Source organism: Uloborus diversus, chromosome 5 (assembly GCF_026930045.1).
Source record: "Uloborus diversus isolate 005 chromosome 5, Udiv.v.3.1, whole genome shotgun sequence".
Lineage (NCBI taxonomy): Eukaryota > Metazoa > Arthropoda > Arachnida > Araneae > Uloboridae > Uloborus > Uloborus diversus.
Window position 1 is genome coordinate 156,063,559 of NC_072735.1, and position 17,226 is coordinate 156,080,784.

General features: G+C 34.8%; 1 protein-coding gene across 1 annotated transcript in view; it reads right to left on the reverse strand.

The window, feature by feature from the left end:
- LOC129223209 (uncharacterized) overlaps nt 1-17,226 on the reverse strand; it is a 31,054-nt gene that overhangs the window by 5,870 nt on the left and 7,958 nt on the right. Inside the window, exon 4 of the mRNA XM_054857775.1 lies at nt 16,154-16,291. Within this exon, the coding sequence (XP_054713750.1) occupies nt 16,154-16,291 (138 nt within the window). The remainder of the gene's footprint in view (nt 1-16,153; nt 16,292-17,226) is intronic.

Consider the following 17,226-nt stretch of genomic DNA (forward strand, 5'->3'; position numbering starts at 1 on the left):
CCAAATACGAATAATACAAGCAAGAAATTTTAATTTCGATAGCAAAAGTAAAGATTTGTCATAAGAACTATGTAGAACATCAAAAGTTAGTCAGTTTAAAGAAAATAATTGAACGACATGCAATAAAAAATGTCTGTGATTCCAGGTGTCAAAATTTAATTAATTTTTTTTAATCTGTTTTTTTTTACAAAGTCCAAGTTGTGATCTATCATTTTATTAACATACTTTCTAGTATAAAAATCCAGTAGCAGTTTGTAAAATTTCCATTCGGTGCTTTTCTTCTGGCTCTAAACGTGCAAGGTTGTGCATGGGCTTAGCATGCGCAAAAAACATACTTTTTAGTTTTCTTGCGTAGGGTAATTTTTTTTGCAAATTTTTAAAAGAACTATGTTTCTTCTAAAAGATTAGATATTGGCCCAATAAAATTGATTGTTCTTTTTAAATGAATCATAAGATAAGTATTTTAATTAGTTCGGTTATTTCACTGAAAATAATTGCGTTACGTTAATTACGAAAATATACTATTTTCAGTTTAAAAACTAAACCAGATAATTGTACCAGTCAACACTTTTAATTTTCTTACATCTGTATCATATATACTTAAAAAGTGCAAAATATTTGTTTTAGATACAGATAATATAAAATAATTAGTGTGACTAACGTAATATCTGAGTTGTAACTAACGTAAGAGTTAAGCATTGGTTTCCTAGAAGCGAACACGCTTAGCGTCGGCGTCGCTCCCCGCCGAGGCGAAAACTTGATTCTTCTGCTCATGCGCGCCCGAGCCAATTCGGCGTTTTGAGTGGTCACGCCGAAATCCACTTAAGCCCTGGTTTCCTAGAAGCAAGGGCGCCAGTCTTCGGCGTCGCTCTCCGCCGAGGAGAAAACTTGATTCTTCTGCGCATGCGCGTCCGAGCTAAATCGACGTGGTGCATCGCCACGTCGGAATCAACTTGACTTTGATTTCAGCGTCAAGCGTGAGATCTACGCCGGTGTAATCCAATCAAAATGTCGCTAGATTTTTTTCCCAGAAGAAACATTTATTGAGGTGGTTCAGCTGTGGTTGGATACAAGGACCAACTAGCAAAAGAAAATTGATGGAAAGCAATTTCAGAATCGATAAATGTTCCAGGTAATTTTAAAAGTTAATAATTATAAAAAAAAAATACTGTTTTCATGTCTAAGAGAATGAACTAAATTCATTATTCTGTAAACGATGCATATAATTTGATTTTCCCTGCCTCTAAATAAGAATATGTGATCAAAACGTTACTTACAATTCACCTTCAACGTAGTCTAGAAATACACGAATTAAAGTTCACAATTGTTTGTATTTAATGTTATTAGTTCTTCATTTTTTTCCTCTTCCAGCAGCAATGCTGTAATAAGACGTTTTTTAGTTGTAAGATCCATTTCTCGTTTTGTGTCTCGATTTGTTTCAGTTTTGCAACGCAACTGCTCTCTCGCGAAAAAAACTCGTTCGGATTTCCCGCGCGCGATTGGGGTTGCCTAGGAATCCACTTTGGCGTAGCTCCTCGCTGCTCTTCAACTCGTCGCACGCTGACGTCGGCGATGGGCGCGGTTAACGCGACCTAGGAAACCAGTGCTTTACTTTGATTTCAGCGTTACGTCGATGAGCGACGTCGAAGATCGGCGATTCGCTCCTAGGAAACCAAGGCTTTAGATGTGACTAACGTAACATTTAAAAAATGGCCGCTATTATTTTAAACATTTTCATTAACAATTTTGAATAAGTAGACATTCTACATTGATTCAAAATATTTAGGGTGAAAAATACCTCTAGAAATGTTGTAATGTAGACCTTCTCTCTACTTAAAAAAAACTCTTTTTTTAAAGGTCTTCTTTAAAAAGAAATACTTCCAATTCAAAGATGAATTGCTGTTTTTTAAAAAGAAGGGTGGGTGAAGCAAAATGTCTCTGTCGAATATGCATTCAACACAAGAATACAAGCTAAAGAATTACGAAAATAGAGAGACAATCTTAACAAAGGAGAGTTCAGGCCCGGACTGGCCAGGTCGGCTAGTCGGCGATCGCCGAGGGCCCCAAAGCTAGGAAGGGCCCCCAAATGAAGCGAAAAAATGATTTTACAATTCTTTGATTTCCTTATAACTATTTTAATCTGTTTCCTTATACGTTTTGCCAGGATCAGGGAATAACTGAATAGACCAGCTAGACTGTGGTCTAGGGCCCTTGCTTTTTAGGGGGCCCCAATGGCTAAAGTTGTTTTAGCTAATGACTAAAAGTAAGATTTGACTGCATAGTGGCTCCAAAAAATCTTTGCTTAGAACCTTCCGTTATCTTAATCAGACCCTGTCCGGGATGCTTTTGATCACTCTTTCTGGTTTTATACAAATAGCACACTGGACCTAATTAAAGCCAGGTAGGGCCCCGGGGCAAACATTAACTTTTGGTTAGGGCCCCCTAGGGTTTTAATTTCTCTGAATTTGTCCCGTAAACAGGGCCGGATTACCAAATAAGCAACTTGGGAATCGCCTACGGGCCCCAACAGAAATGTTCGGCCTCCCTGCAAAAAATCATCAGCGCCCCTAACCACCCACTAAATTGAATTGCCCCCCCCCCCCCCCGCGCTCAAAAAAAAATTTAACGATGGTTGTTTGTTTTTGTATGCTTCAATATTTCTACCTAAATTTTGAATTCATTTGTTTAAATATTTTTACAAGTTTATTATTTTAAGGTTTTTTGTGGTTATGTGGGACTTTAAATCCTAATTTTTTGGATGCCCATTTTATTTTTAAGTTATATAAGCAAGTAAACAAGAGTTTCTCAGGACTTAACAGTATTCTAATAACAACTGTTCTCCTCTGTAAATCTTGGTTCTGAAAAAAATATTCACATTGTATGGAATTCATATTGATTTGGTAAATGATTTAGCTTTCGTTCTGTATTTCTTATAAGTTTGAGGCACGTTTTTTCGATTTGAGGGTTTTCTTTCAAATATTTTATTTTCTGTTCTCTGCTTGAAATTTTCTTTGAATTCGTTTTTGTCTCATTAATTTATTTTATTTCATTTATGTTGATGTTGATGCTATTTAAGGTTCTGTTCTGCGATGAACCGAAATTCACAGAATTTTTGTTTACCTGAACTGGTCAAAACATTTTTTTTTTTTTTTTTTTGTGAGAATACTTCGACCAGTTTTCACGGCATTTTCGGTTAATTTTTGAATGCTTTGAATCCGTTTTTTGAATTTCATTTTATTCCTCTATTAACTTGGATGTTTAGAGGTTTGTGTGCCTTTTATATAAGTTGATATACAAAACATTGACATCAATCCTTTGATCAAGTTAAATTTTTGTTTTCACCCTTTTAGAACTGTTGAGACTATCATAAAGAGATTCAGGGGTGCCCAACTCCCCTAAGAGCGAAGGCGCACCTCCTTAAATATCACGAAGACCCCCCCCCCCAGAAAAGTGAAAAAATACCCCTCAAAACACCCCCTTAAAACTTTCAATGGCGCAGTCTGCACCGTAACCCCCCCCCCCCTAGGTGGCCACCCCAGAAGAGAGATTTTAAAACTTTGTGGATTTTTCATGCTTTACGTACATATATTTTTTTTGTCTATTTAAAAATGTGTTTAAACGTCACAATTGCACAGTTTAGCTGCTCCTGGGTTAATATGTGTTGAGTTTCGTTTTTTCTTCAAACATTTCCTAAAAAATATTTTCAACGTTTAAAATTTCAGCAAAGGTATTCGAGGCTCGATTAAGATATCGAGGGGTCGTAGACCAATATTTTTTTTTGAGGGGGGGGGGGGCCGTTTCCAACCTTTTTCCATTGGCTAAAACAATTTTAGTCGCAAACTAAAGTAGTTTCAGTCATTTGAGGCCCCCTAAATATCGTGGGTCCTAGGCCACGACCTAGTTGGCCTATTCAGTAATAAAATCCTGGAGGTGTTTAGGTGTTCGAGTTATTTTTAAAGAGATTCTTTGGTTTCTCGGGCTGTGGGACCCATAGTGGTGTGCCCCCCCCCCCCCCTCCTCGCGTTGCGGAGTCTGCGTGTACGCAGATCTCCAGAGCAATCCTAAAGTTGAAAAAAGTTATATTTTGCAAATTCCAACGAATAAAACTTTAACCAACAGCTTTTCTTTCCTTCCCTCTTTCTCCAGGTGTACTACCGGGGCTGCGGAGTCGGAAAGGAAAATGGCCGACTCCGACCCCGACTCCTGGGTTTTGAAACGCCCGACTCCGACTCCGGATTTTTTTTATATTTTTTAATTGTATTTTTTCAACTCCCTCTCTCTATTCAGGGGAAGGGGGAAAACCTCTAAACAGAGATTAAAATATTAATTCCTTTTTATGAAAGTTTCGCATTTTGTTTTTTATTGTAAACCCAAGACGTATACAACGTTAGAAATTCAATTTAAAAATCAAATTTTCCAATAGTTACGAGTTAAAAAGTGAGATGACTTAAAAATCCATTTTAAAAAATTTGAAAAGTAATTCCCCCCCCCCCCCTTTAATGTTTAACAAATAGATATTGATCAAATTGTGTGCTTTCAATTTTTGAAAGCTGTAACGTGAGAGAAAAAAAGCTTTTTTTCTAAACCCAAGTTCTTGAGAGGGGGTGGTTCGCCCCGGGTGACACCCATCTGGTAGATGACATCCAAAGTTAACTTTAGAGTTTATAAAAAATATAAATACTTTAATTCTGAAAATTTTCGCGAATATATTTTTAATTATATTTCATCAATAAAATTTCAACGAAATATGGCACATATACGTCAGGAGCTAATTTTACACAAAATGCGACGGTATACAAATTTGTACGAATAGCTTTTACTGTACCTATATTTCTTCTTCGTTAAATTTTTAATTTAAATTTTATTGACCGCTTTAGAATGAACCTTAATATGAAAATGTTGAGATTAACTGCAATTATTGAGTGTTGTAATCTGGAAATCAATTACACTTATTTTGTTCCATACTTTTTAGTGAGAACCAAGCTTATAGAAATAGTCTTAATAAAGAAAAAATCATTAGATTATTTCATCGAATCTTTTGGATTCGTGCTTTCTCGCCAGAACTTCTTTGAATTTGCCGATCACTCTTAAACGTTTCAACCTTAGCTACGGGCCTCGACTTACTAATTTGTTACGTTTCTTTTACTATTTTATAACTGAGATCGAACAAAACACTATATTTCTATTTTCACTTGAAAGTGATTACTTGAAAATGTTAGGCAACAAAACCGTTTGCTGACAGTTGCTATTAGTTAAGTTAAAAAGCTAGCAAACTAGGGGACGGCTACAGAAAGTTCGGTAAGCATTCAAGCTAGCTGATTGCCATAATGGCAGTTATTTTCTCATTAGTATCTTTTTATACATGCAATCGAATTAATTGGTAGTCAGTTTTTAAAAAATGCAAGGAGAGTCAGTGAAAAGGAAAGGAAAAAAGAAGCCCGGAGTCGCAGTCGGCATGTTTTGTAACGACTCCGATCCAACTCCATTACCCCAAAATCAGTCCGACTCCGACTCTTCGACTCCGACTCCGACTCCACAGCCCTGGTACTACCGACGCCTCCGTGGGTGTCGGCATTATTACACAGGAGGTCTGTCTTTGTCAATTGGGTTTCACGTATGGCTAAGTTACTCCGGTGACAGGAGTAAATGTAGGACCCCTCTCGGAGTAAGCCTTTGTGATCCAGGCCGCTAAAAGTGCTTCTCCACAGGTTTCTCCACGTTTTTGCACATTCTTGTAGAATCAATAAGATGAGATAAGAAAAGAACTGTAGAACTTGGGTACGGATGATGGCCGTGTGAAAAAAACTCGAACAAAAGAGAAATGCAGGTGTAATAAAAATAGGAGTAAATAAAAACTTCATGACTTGTTCAAGACTCAATGTATTCATGTAGATTGCTTTAGTGCCCCATCTCCTTTTGCTTTTGAACCAGTAAATAAATGGGAAATTTGAATGCACATGGAAATCTTTCGGATAGGGTCTTAATCACCGGATATTGGCCATAAAACTATTCCACGTGTGGTTTTTACTTCTGCAATCTGTATTATAGTAAGATAGTTGAAGGTCTGTATTTCACTTGCGTACGAGCCAACTATAATTTTTATTGTGGAAATTAAAAGATGGATGCATTGGGACAAAATAGTGACAAGATGAAGCAGAAAAGGTATGATAATTTTTCTACTAGTAAGGCATTGCTTTTTTTAAAAATAGCGTTTTTATAAATCTCAGCCCCATCCAACAGTGGCTCACCCACGGAGAGGATAAAGGGCTCTCTCTTAGAGACTAAGCTCCCCCCCCCCCCATTAGGCCTAAAAATTCGGAATTTTATATCTGATTTTCAAAAATTTCCCCGGGGGGAAACCCCCCGTACCTCCTAAAATTGGGGATATTCTATACGGTCGACCGAAGCACTTTTACGCGGAATTTTTTCAATGAATTTTCTACATTCTATGTTTTAACGTAGGAAATTGCAGGCATTGCGGTTTTATGAAACATTTAATGGAGTCAAGATAAGTATATTCAGTTGTTCCTTAATTTGTTTTTAACCGCCGTTAAAAAAAATCATTTTTAAGTCCAAGTCGGTTGCTTAAACTTACCCCGGACACGGGGCACGTTTACGTATATTTATATAGACACCTAACGTGGTTCTGTTAGAGTGTTTTGAACATAATGTGTTACCATAGTTAAAATAAAGCAAATTTATTACAGACTGAATAGAGTATAAAGTAAAAACTGAGCGGGCATGAATACAGCACTACATGATTGTAAGCTATAAGATACGAATTTGTAACTCAATAAAAAAATAAAATAGTGATTTTCAAAACTAAATAGCCTGATGATGCTAAAAGGTTTTGAGACAGTTTGGAGCGAAAAAAGCGTCAGGGCACGTTTAGAAGTAAGCCACAGTATAGAATGTGCGTAAAGGTGCTCAGACGTCAACGCGTAAATTTGCCCTGTCGCCAAGCTTGGATTAATTTTTATCGTGCAAAAAAAGTTAATAACATTTCAGTTCATACATATACAATTCTCAAAAAAGGATAAAATTGTGCTAATTTTTATATATTTGTTCTTTCTTAACTAATATTTGTTCACAATAAACTTCAAAACGTTCAACTCAAAATTTACTTGACTTGGTAGAAAACCGATAATTCCTTCTGCATGCTAGACGGAAGCTCGACTGATGCTTAAAACCTTGTGAGGATATTTGCTAGGAAGCGGCATCAATCTGTGTGTGTGTTATGACTGTTGGCCCTCCAGTTATAATTCGTTTTGAAAAAAGTTCGTTTTGTAAACGTGCCCCGGTCTACCCTAATCCACCGAAAGAGGGGGCTCTACACAGGGTTGCCTTTTTCCCGTCCAAAACTTGTTTTTTTTTTTTTTATCCCGCTGGGAAATACTGGGAAAAAATACCAGGAAAAGTGGTAAATTAGATAAAAATAGAACAACGTTTAAAAGCACAAAAAGGATAAAAAGTTTTTAAAAACGCAGACATGTTTCGGAGGCAATAGCCTCCTTCCTATTGCCTCCGAAACATGTCTGCGTTTTTAAAAACTTTTTATCCTTTTTGTGCTTTTAAACGTTGTTCTATTTTTATCTAATTTACCTTGCACAAAGCTATCGCTTTTCAAAAGTGGTAAATACCGGAAAAAAACTTCTAAATAACAATATGTGAGAAATATTTTGACTATCTGAATATGATGTGTAGAATGAAGGTTAGAAATAAATAGTTATTACAAATTCTCCTTGGGTTTTTAATTATTGTGTAAGAAAGGAATATAAATAAATAAGAATAGGGAAGTTGCAACCTATTAAATGTTCATATTTTAGCTATTGGATATTGTTAATTGACCCTCAAAACTAAAAAATTCACCATCGTCGAATTTTAAACCAGCGTGATTTTGAATGAATTTTTAAAAATCCACGCGCAAAAGTGCGCTCTTCTGAAACGTCACGAGCCTACGTCACAGGGCGCGAACGGGCAGCCTTCCGCCGAAGATCCCTTGTTTTCGCTAGGGAAATTTTGAGCGTGCTGATATTTTTATTTTTTAGAAATTCAATAATCCTTTTGAACACACTATGGATACCGGATTTGTTAAAGCACAATCTAAATAATCTTCCTCATGTAACATCAATGATGATATTCGAGTATTTCCGAGAGGATGAGAGGTTTAATGTTCCAGAAACGCGAGGAGTTAAATGCAAGGAGATAAGCCTTTTACGTTTCGTCTTCGAAGCCGAATGCGTGACCTTCGGCTTCTCCCCTATCGGAAGAGTGCATGACGTCACTTCCTATGCCATTTGACGTCACAAGTGCTTGAACTTAAAAAATTAATTTAAAAAAAACTACTTATCGTATCGCAAAATTTTTTTCACCTATGATGTTCATACATGTTACCTTATCATATAAAAATAAAATTGAAAAATTGAAAACTTCCCTATTATTGCATAATAACATAAAATTTGCTCACAATTTCTTTTATCAATAATTAATTTCCTAAATAAATATTTTTGATCACAATAAACTAAAATTTTTAAACTTTAAAATACCAGGGTCATCAAGAGAAGCAACAAATAATTTGTGTTAAATTTAAATAAAATTTGCAAAAAGTCTCTTAATTAGTGTTTCGTTATATGATGCTAAGATCCAATGTGGAAGTAGAAGACGAAGAATATAAACACGATTATGATTTGTAATTTGTGTATTGTTTTTCAAGCTATTATTTTCTTAGAACTGAATTCTAATATTTTAAAAGATTGTTCTGAATTTATATTTTTAATAATCAGTTTTTTTCGTGTGGGAAAAACATAGTATTTCCCAGGACGGTAAGTACCGGTGGCGGAAAAAACCTTTCCAACCTTTGCTCTGCATCACAATCCTTCTCCACACCCTCTCCCCTTACAAGGTAAATAATCAAAAAAAAATAAAATAAAATAAAATAAAATAAAATAAAAATAAATAAATAAATAAAAATAAATAAAGGAGGAAAAAAACGTACAATTCAGAAATAATAATAAATAAATAACGCACCTTTAATAGATTTTGTAAAAATGGTATGAAATTTCGTTCTACTAAAGGTAAAGTCAAGTAAAACTTCAAACACATGTTTTTTATACATGAATTTAACTTTTGTTTTATTATTTAACATGTCCAAAAAGGAAAAGCACATTTGGAAAAAATAACTTTTTCACATTTTAGCGGGGAGGGCCCCCGAAACCCTCATACCAGGGGGCCCCTTTCCAGTACCTAACCGACCACCCCAGAAGGAGCCAGTCCGGGCCTGGGAGAGTTTATATTTTTTATCGCACGCACACCTACACACATTAACGCCTACTCACAAGTGCGTACATACACACACACCAACACCTACACACACGCTCGCATGTACATACACACAAACGCACTCGTATATACACACACGCCTACCTACATACACATACACGCTCGTGATTGCGAAAAACATAATTTGAATTCAAGGTGCCGAAAATTCAAATTTTCTTCTTCTTCTTCTTTTCTTTTTTTTTTTTTTTTTTTTTTTTTTTCGAGTATGCTTGCCAAAGAGGTACAATCGCTTATCCTCAAAAATATTATCGCATTATTTGTAGGGGATACCAGGGCTAGTTGCCACAAAATTGTATAACAATTTTCCCAGAAACAACTACTGTGAGCATTTTTATGAAACATAGCACAAAGTTCACTATAACTATCGAAGATGAAGATTCGAAATGTATTTAAAAAAAAAAAAGAATTTCACAACTTTAACTCTATGAAAAGTTGCGTACGACAGTCATCTAGTTTGTAACAACTTACCCCAAAATGCCACAACGGAGTGTGTTGATGTACATACACTGAGTAAATTGTTACATTACCTATTTGAATCAACAAAAACAAGTCTAATATATTTCCATATATTTTGTGTACATACATCTGTTATTATTTAGTAATTTTCATTAACTGTCGATAACTTGGTTTCTGTGTCTTGGGAAGTTTTTTCGTTTTTTCTTTTTAACACGCTTTTATTAGCTTCACCTGCATGTATGTATGTATGTATGTATGATGTAACGGAATCTTGCAGCTCAAATTTCGCCCACTTCCTGCGATCGGATTCTTTTGAAATTTCGCACGCGACCTCAGACCCGATGGCAATGCAATATTCTATAATCAAATTAATTAATTAACTCTTTTAATTGTTAGTTTCCTGCAATTTTAATCAATATTTTGACATAAATCCAACAATGTGAAAAAGGAAATATTTTTAAAAATACATTAAAAAATGCTCGCAAAAATTATTTAAAAATATCTACAAAAACCATTAATTTTCTGCATCAGACAAAATTTGTTCCAATGTTCCAAGGTAATTAGAACATAAATATGATTGTTTTTAACTAATTTCATGCCAAAATTTAGGTGAGCCTTCAATTGGAAATTCATTGCTGATCAGACCATTGTTGAACAAAACTTTTATTCAAATGCATCTCAAAATTTCAAAGTAATATAAATATGATTTCCGCAAACATACATCGATGACTCACAGTAGCTTCCCATCGGGGTGTCCTTGTCTTAACTTTAAGATATTACCTCGCACTCGTTTTATAAATAATTTCGTAGCCTGATAAGTTTTCAACATAAGACTAAAAAACAGAAAAATAAAATAATAGTTTAAAAAACTAAAAAAACACGCTTTCGTAGCAAAATGAACTAAAAAGTTTAAAAAAATCTGTGAATGATAGTAGTTGACCAATCACTTAATTTTAATGTAATACAAACGAGCTGATGTGTGCATCACATGACTTCCTTTTACTCCAATTTAATGTCATTTTCCCATTATTGGCAATTTTAATGTGATTCAATAGTTTACTCTCTAAATGTCACCAACAGTGGTCAAATTGAAACCAAATTAAAAAATATATATAAATAAATAAAAATCGCCAAATTTTTCACCAAGTTGGCGACCAAAAGACTGGCGATATATCGCCAAGTGTCCGCCAAATTATAACACCACTTGAGTTTACATCGAAATTAACAATGATTTCCCCCCAAAAAGGGGCAAAAGACCCCCTTTGGAGCATCCGAATGCGACCAAAGAGGAAGGTGCACAACTAGACCCCACTAGGGGTCTAAGTACCAAATTTCGACTTTCTAGGACATTCCATTCTTGAATTATGCGATATACATACACATACACCCATACACACATACATACAGACGTCACGAGAAAACTTGTTGTAATTAACTCGGGGATCGTCAAAATGGATATTTCGGGTGTCTGAACGTTCCTAGGTATATATCCACGTGTGGTCGGGTTGAAAAATAAACTCAACATTCATTCGGGGGTGAACAAAATGGAAATTAAAGCCGATTTTTGAGTGAAAATGTTTTTGCGAATACAATACTTCCTTTTTTGTAAAAGGAAGTATAAAGTAACGAATTATCAGTTGCCCCGAATGTGACGATTAATCATTTTTCAGGGACGTAAACATGATTTTTTTGTAATGTTTGTTATGAAATGTGGTTTTATACATAGTATATTGTTTTAAAGACTCTTTCAATTCGTTTTTGGTATTCCTATTCGGCATTTTTGTCTTCCATTCTGCGTGAAGTAATATTTGCCAAGAGTTTTCTTCATTAGGGCCTTTGTTCCTAATAAGGCCAAATCGCTTTTATTTGCTAAAACTGCTGAAAAACATATTTGAAACTGAAATTTTAACTTGGTTTTATTTATTTTTTCTTAGGTTTTATGAGTCATTTGATGAATATGGAAAAGCCGCAGCAATTCAATCATAAGGGAACGAGATATTAGCTTCTGAAACAATAGGGTAGCCTTATTTGGCACCCTTACGCATTCCTTTCAAAAAATAAAGATGGACTAGGGTGCCGTGAGAAAGTTCTAATTCTTCAAAGGGTGCCTTGAGTCGGAAAAGTTCAAGAGCCACTGGGTTAATCATTTCCTTAAAATAAAAACAATATAAAAAAAACCCCGCATTCGTAAACATATTTTATTTTTAAAACCAGGTACCCAATAAAGGTAATGATACCACTTCTCCTTCTCGCTCCCCCCCCCCCCTCTTCCTTCTCTTCCTCCCCTTTATGCCTCTGGCTTGGAGACCAATTTTGTTTCCAAAGCTACACGAATGGATTCTGTAAAAGTTGTTTTTGGACAAGCGCAGTGTCAATGCAAAGAAAACAACACCTGTTTTCGCTGCAAAATGGTACACTGTAAATGCACTTATTTTAAAGAGGCTCCAATTTTCGATATTTTCCCGAACCCGTCGTTATCGCGAAAATTTAAGCCTCGTGAAATACTTTTTCTCAACTTTCGGTTCTGTAAATATATATATATATATATATTTATGAATTATTTTGCTAGACATGTACAAAAAATTAAAAATGTAATTACTAATGCAACAGAATAAATCTAAATCACTCTTCTTCCATACAGATACCATTCATATTTTAATCCTTAAAAACTGATAAATAATTTATTCTCCCAAGATAACATTTTGAATTAATTGCATTTAACATATAAGCAAAGAGCTGTATGAACTTTTGTAATAATTAGACTTAGGCAACTATAGCTGCTCCAATTCCTTACCTATATAATTTTTGAGGCATGAAACACTTGGGGTTTTTTCTCCCATTGATAATATTTTAAGTAATCTTTGTTTTTAACCATGTTTTTTTTTTTAATTATATCATTACTTTTTCCAAAATATCTTACATTTTCATTCCGCAGACGCAATTCAAGCCCACCCAATGTTTGTGAAGGAAATTTACCCTTGACATATAGTGGAATGTGGGGAGGAATGGAATAAGCAGAAAAAAAATTAAGTATGAAACAGAAGGTACTGAAAATAAAAGCATTGAAAATTGAACGCTAAATTTATAAGTAGTACTACACTCATATACATAAAAAATATTTATTGGATACATGGAAATAATACTTTGAAACAAAGCGATCAGTATTCAAAAATAAATTAAGAGAACTCTATATGTGTAAAAAAAGGTTTCCACAGCTTGGGAATATGAATAGTTACTAAATTATTAAGAAAATATGAAAAAAGTTCTAAAATGTGTGCCAAAATAGTTCGCGTTTACGGTATCTTAAATTTACCTGTGCTATTAAAACCTGTACGCGTCTGCATAACAGTGTGTCCGTATCCATATGTCCTCCAGATTGCCATTGTCTTCCAGGTCAATACTGATAGTGTTGAGTACAGGACATCCAGGGATAAAAGCATTAAAATCAACAATTGTCACCCATCGCAGCAGGCATTGAGCCACAGCTGGTGGTGAAGGGGTTGACGAGTGAAGCGGACAGCGTGTGGAGCTCCCTAGTTTTAGTTGAGAAGTTGAATATTTTGTTACGTTACACTTAAATGGATCCATGGAAATAAGCATAACACTTCAATCTTGTGCACTGTTTCGTAAATAAGAATTGTTTTGTCATTGTCACTATTCACTACAGCACAAGTGTTAATGAGCCCATATTGGACAATCTACAAATGCTATCCATCCATCATTAGACTTTGAATATAGGTCTTTTTTTAACAGAGCGCTTAATTCTATGTCTTCTCGTTAGATAAAAAGGTAAATAATTATTGCCCCCAAAAAGGGGATATACTTATATGAGAAAAAAATTGCATTTGCTTGCATGACTACGAACTTATATGATATTGAATCCCTTATTTGAAATTCTGGCTTCAATATTGATTTTACTTCATAATAACAATTCTTCTTTCAGTTCTAAAATTGGTCCCTCATTTTATGCCTTTTTAAAATTTTTGTGTCTTTATTTTAATGCTAAACCAGCAAGAACTTTAGAAGTCCCAACCTTGCACCTGACATTTTAATGCGTTCATTCCTTTAATGACTGCTCAGCATTTTGTATCGAAATATTGAAGCAGAAAAATATTTTTCAAAAATTGAAAGAACGAAAAATATCTCGAAGCATCGGTACAAGTTTTTGTGGGCTTCATTTGCCACCCCTATGAAGTTGCCATCAGGGACGGACTGGGTCCCTCGAGAGAGTGCCAACCTTGGAAAAAAAAAGTGCAAAAAAAAAGGGGGGGGGGTGGCCCAGTCCGCCCCTGGTTGCCATCCAAACTTTCCATTTTGAATAAATGTTAAAAATTTGCCTATACTTGCATGCAACTTCATAAAACCAAATGAGTTCTGTAAAAGTTGTTTCCCCGCTAACATAGTGTCATTGCAAAAAAAAGCAACATCTGTACGTTCAATGTCCACTGAAATTGCTTGGTAAAATATTTTCGCAATTCACTTCTCATATTAAAGATTGTCGCTTACTTTTTAGAACGTGAATAAAGCGCCTATTTTTTTCACTTCCTTTCTAACCTCCCCCTTTATATTTATTTATTTATTTCAATTCACAATTTATTTCGGATTGGCTATTCCTTGCACTCTTTTCTTCTTTTTTTAATTGCTAGATGATTTTAGTTTTGGAATATAATTTAACTTTTAAGGTACTTAACTTATTAACCCATTTCAGGCCGAGCATGGAAATTTTATAAAATGTGGTAATATTTCCTTAAAATTGGGTTTAAAATACATCCAATAAGACACAGAAAAAGTTTCTTGCATAAAAAATAATATTTAATTAAAACGAGCTGATGTGTGCATCACATGACTTCCTTTTACTCCAATTTAATATCATTTTCTCATTATTGGCAGTTTTAATATGATTCAATAGTTTACTCGCTAAATATCACCAACTGTGGCCAAATTGAAACCAGATTATAAAAAAAAAGCCAAATTTGTCGCCAAGTTGGCGACCAAAAGACTGGCGATATATCGCCAAGTGTCCGCCAAATTGTAACACCACTTGAGTTTACATCAAAATAATCGATGATTTCCCCCCAAAAAGGGACAAAAGACCCCTTTTGGAGCATACGAATGCAACCAAAAAGCAAGGTGCACAACTAGACCCCGCTAGAAGTCTACTTACCAAATTTCAAGTTTCTAGGACATTCCGTTCTTGAGTTATGCGACATACATACACTCATACACACATACGCACATACATACGTACATACAGATGTCACGAGAAAACTCGTTGTAATTAACTTGGGGATCGTCAAAATGGATATTTCGGGTGTCTGTACGTTCCTAGGCACTTATCCACATGTGGTCGGGTTGAAAAAAAAAAACTCAACATTCATTTGGGGGTGAGCAAAATGGAAATTAAGGCCGATTTTTGAGTGAAAATTTTTTCGCGAATACAATACTCCCTTTTTTTAAAAGGAAGTAAAAAGCGTGGGGGGCTTCTTATCAGTTGTCTTGAATTTCTTCCATTTGTTTTCCAAACAAAAATGTAAATAGACAGCACTCCACGCTTTTTTGTATTACATTAAAATTAAGTGATTGGTCAACTACTATCGTCCAAAGATTATTTTTCTCTTTTTAGTTCATTTTGCTACGAAAGCGTGTTTTTTTAGTTTTTTAAACTATTTTTTTATTTTTAGTAAGTGAGTTTTCTCTTCGATGTATGCCACTTCCTCAATTTCTATATGAAAGCATTTTTTGCTGTTGAATACACTAAAATAGCATTCGCCATACGCTTCCGCTTGTAGATCCCTTTTCTTTCACTAGCTTTGGAAAATCTTTATTTTCAAAATCTGTTACGCGGTAACAACTAGCCCTGGCCTAACAGCAACATTTTGCCCCATATGGAGTCATTTTATGTTTTATTATATAAAAATGGTGCTGTCAAATTGTACAGAACATTTAATTGAGTTATCACTTACTTAAATTGTGTATGGTACAGAAGGTATTGAGATAATGCGAGGGGATTGGTAACACGTAAAAAAAAAATAGGAACTAATCAGAAAAATTACTACGAAGACGAAATTGATGTTTTCATGTACAAAATCTTTGCTATTACAAGCCCTTCTTGGGCCGGAGAAGAAACTGGTGAAAGCTGCCTTGGTGACCGGTGAAAGCTGTCATTTCGCTTGAGAACAGAGAGTCTCTCTGCCGTATTTAATTGATATTCGAATGTAACAACTTACCCCGTCTAACAACTAGCTCCGTTCTTCCCTGCTCAAGAATAAATTTTCTTTGCCGGAATAATTTTAAGAAAAATAATAAAACAAAGTTAAAACAAGTCTTTCCTGTAACTAAATAATAGCTATATACTTACGCTATTAAGGTCATCTTTTAGAGCTTTTTCTTTTGCCTCTGCTCTAACTTTTTCACTTTGTTCCACGTATAACTTTTGAGTTAAGTGACTTAAGATGTTGATGGCATTCGATGATTTTCTTCGAATGTCCTCTATTTCCTAAAAAACATGAACATTCTTTAGGTTGTATAAAGAAACATAAATAGCCCATTAGTAATTAACACTATATTGCCACACTCAACTTTCATTGAATTGAGCTAAAGAAACACTTTTGAGTACAGAAGTTGAGTTACAGAACAAAGTTTGAAAAGTTATAGCTGAAAAACGGACATTTTGCATAAAACATAGTACACAGTAAAAGAATAAAGAACTTTCCTAAAAGCACGCATAAACTTTCTTTGAATTATTAATATTATATATTTATAGAAAACTATACTAATAGAACTGAGTCAAAGAAATATTTTTTGAGTATAGAAATATAGAAGCTACAGAAGTTTAGTGTACCGTTAGGATAAAGTAGAGTTAAACAACGTTGTACAAAACATCGATTCAAATCGATACCGTTCCAAGAAAAAGTTTGATTGGTCCATGGAAATTTTTGCCTTGAAAGACTAAAAATTTCCATATGTAAAAAGACTAATGGGGCAGTGTCGGCCCTTGCGATTTTTTGAGTGAATTCTTTGAAAATTTCTTCTTGGACAAGTCTACATGCCCGACTCATCTTCTCTTATGATTAAATAATAACTTATTACTAGTGCATAATAAAGTTAAGTGACGTCAGCTTTGCACGCCAAAACGTATAGTTAGTTTCTCTTTAACCTGGCAATAACAAACTTTTGGTTGGTGGGCAGTTGGTAGTGTTTATACAGTGTTTCCTCGAAAATAAGACCTAATCAATAAATGAAACACAGCATGATTTTTCTGGTTACGTCTAGTATAAACCCGATTCATAAAATAAGCCCTAGTTGAGATCGTATTTGAAAAGAAACACCTTGTGACACAAGAGGGGGGATGAGTGTAGTACTCGAGTACAATTAGAGCTCATTGGTGGCTCTCCCCCAGTAATTTCTCAATCTGAAGGTCGAACACGCAAC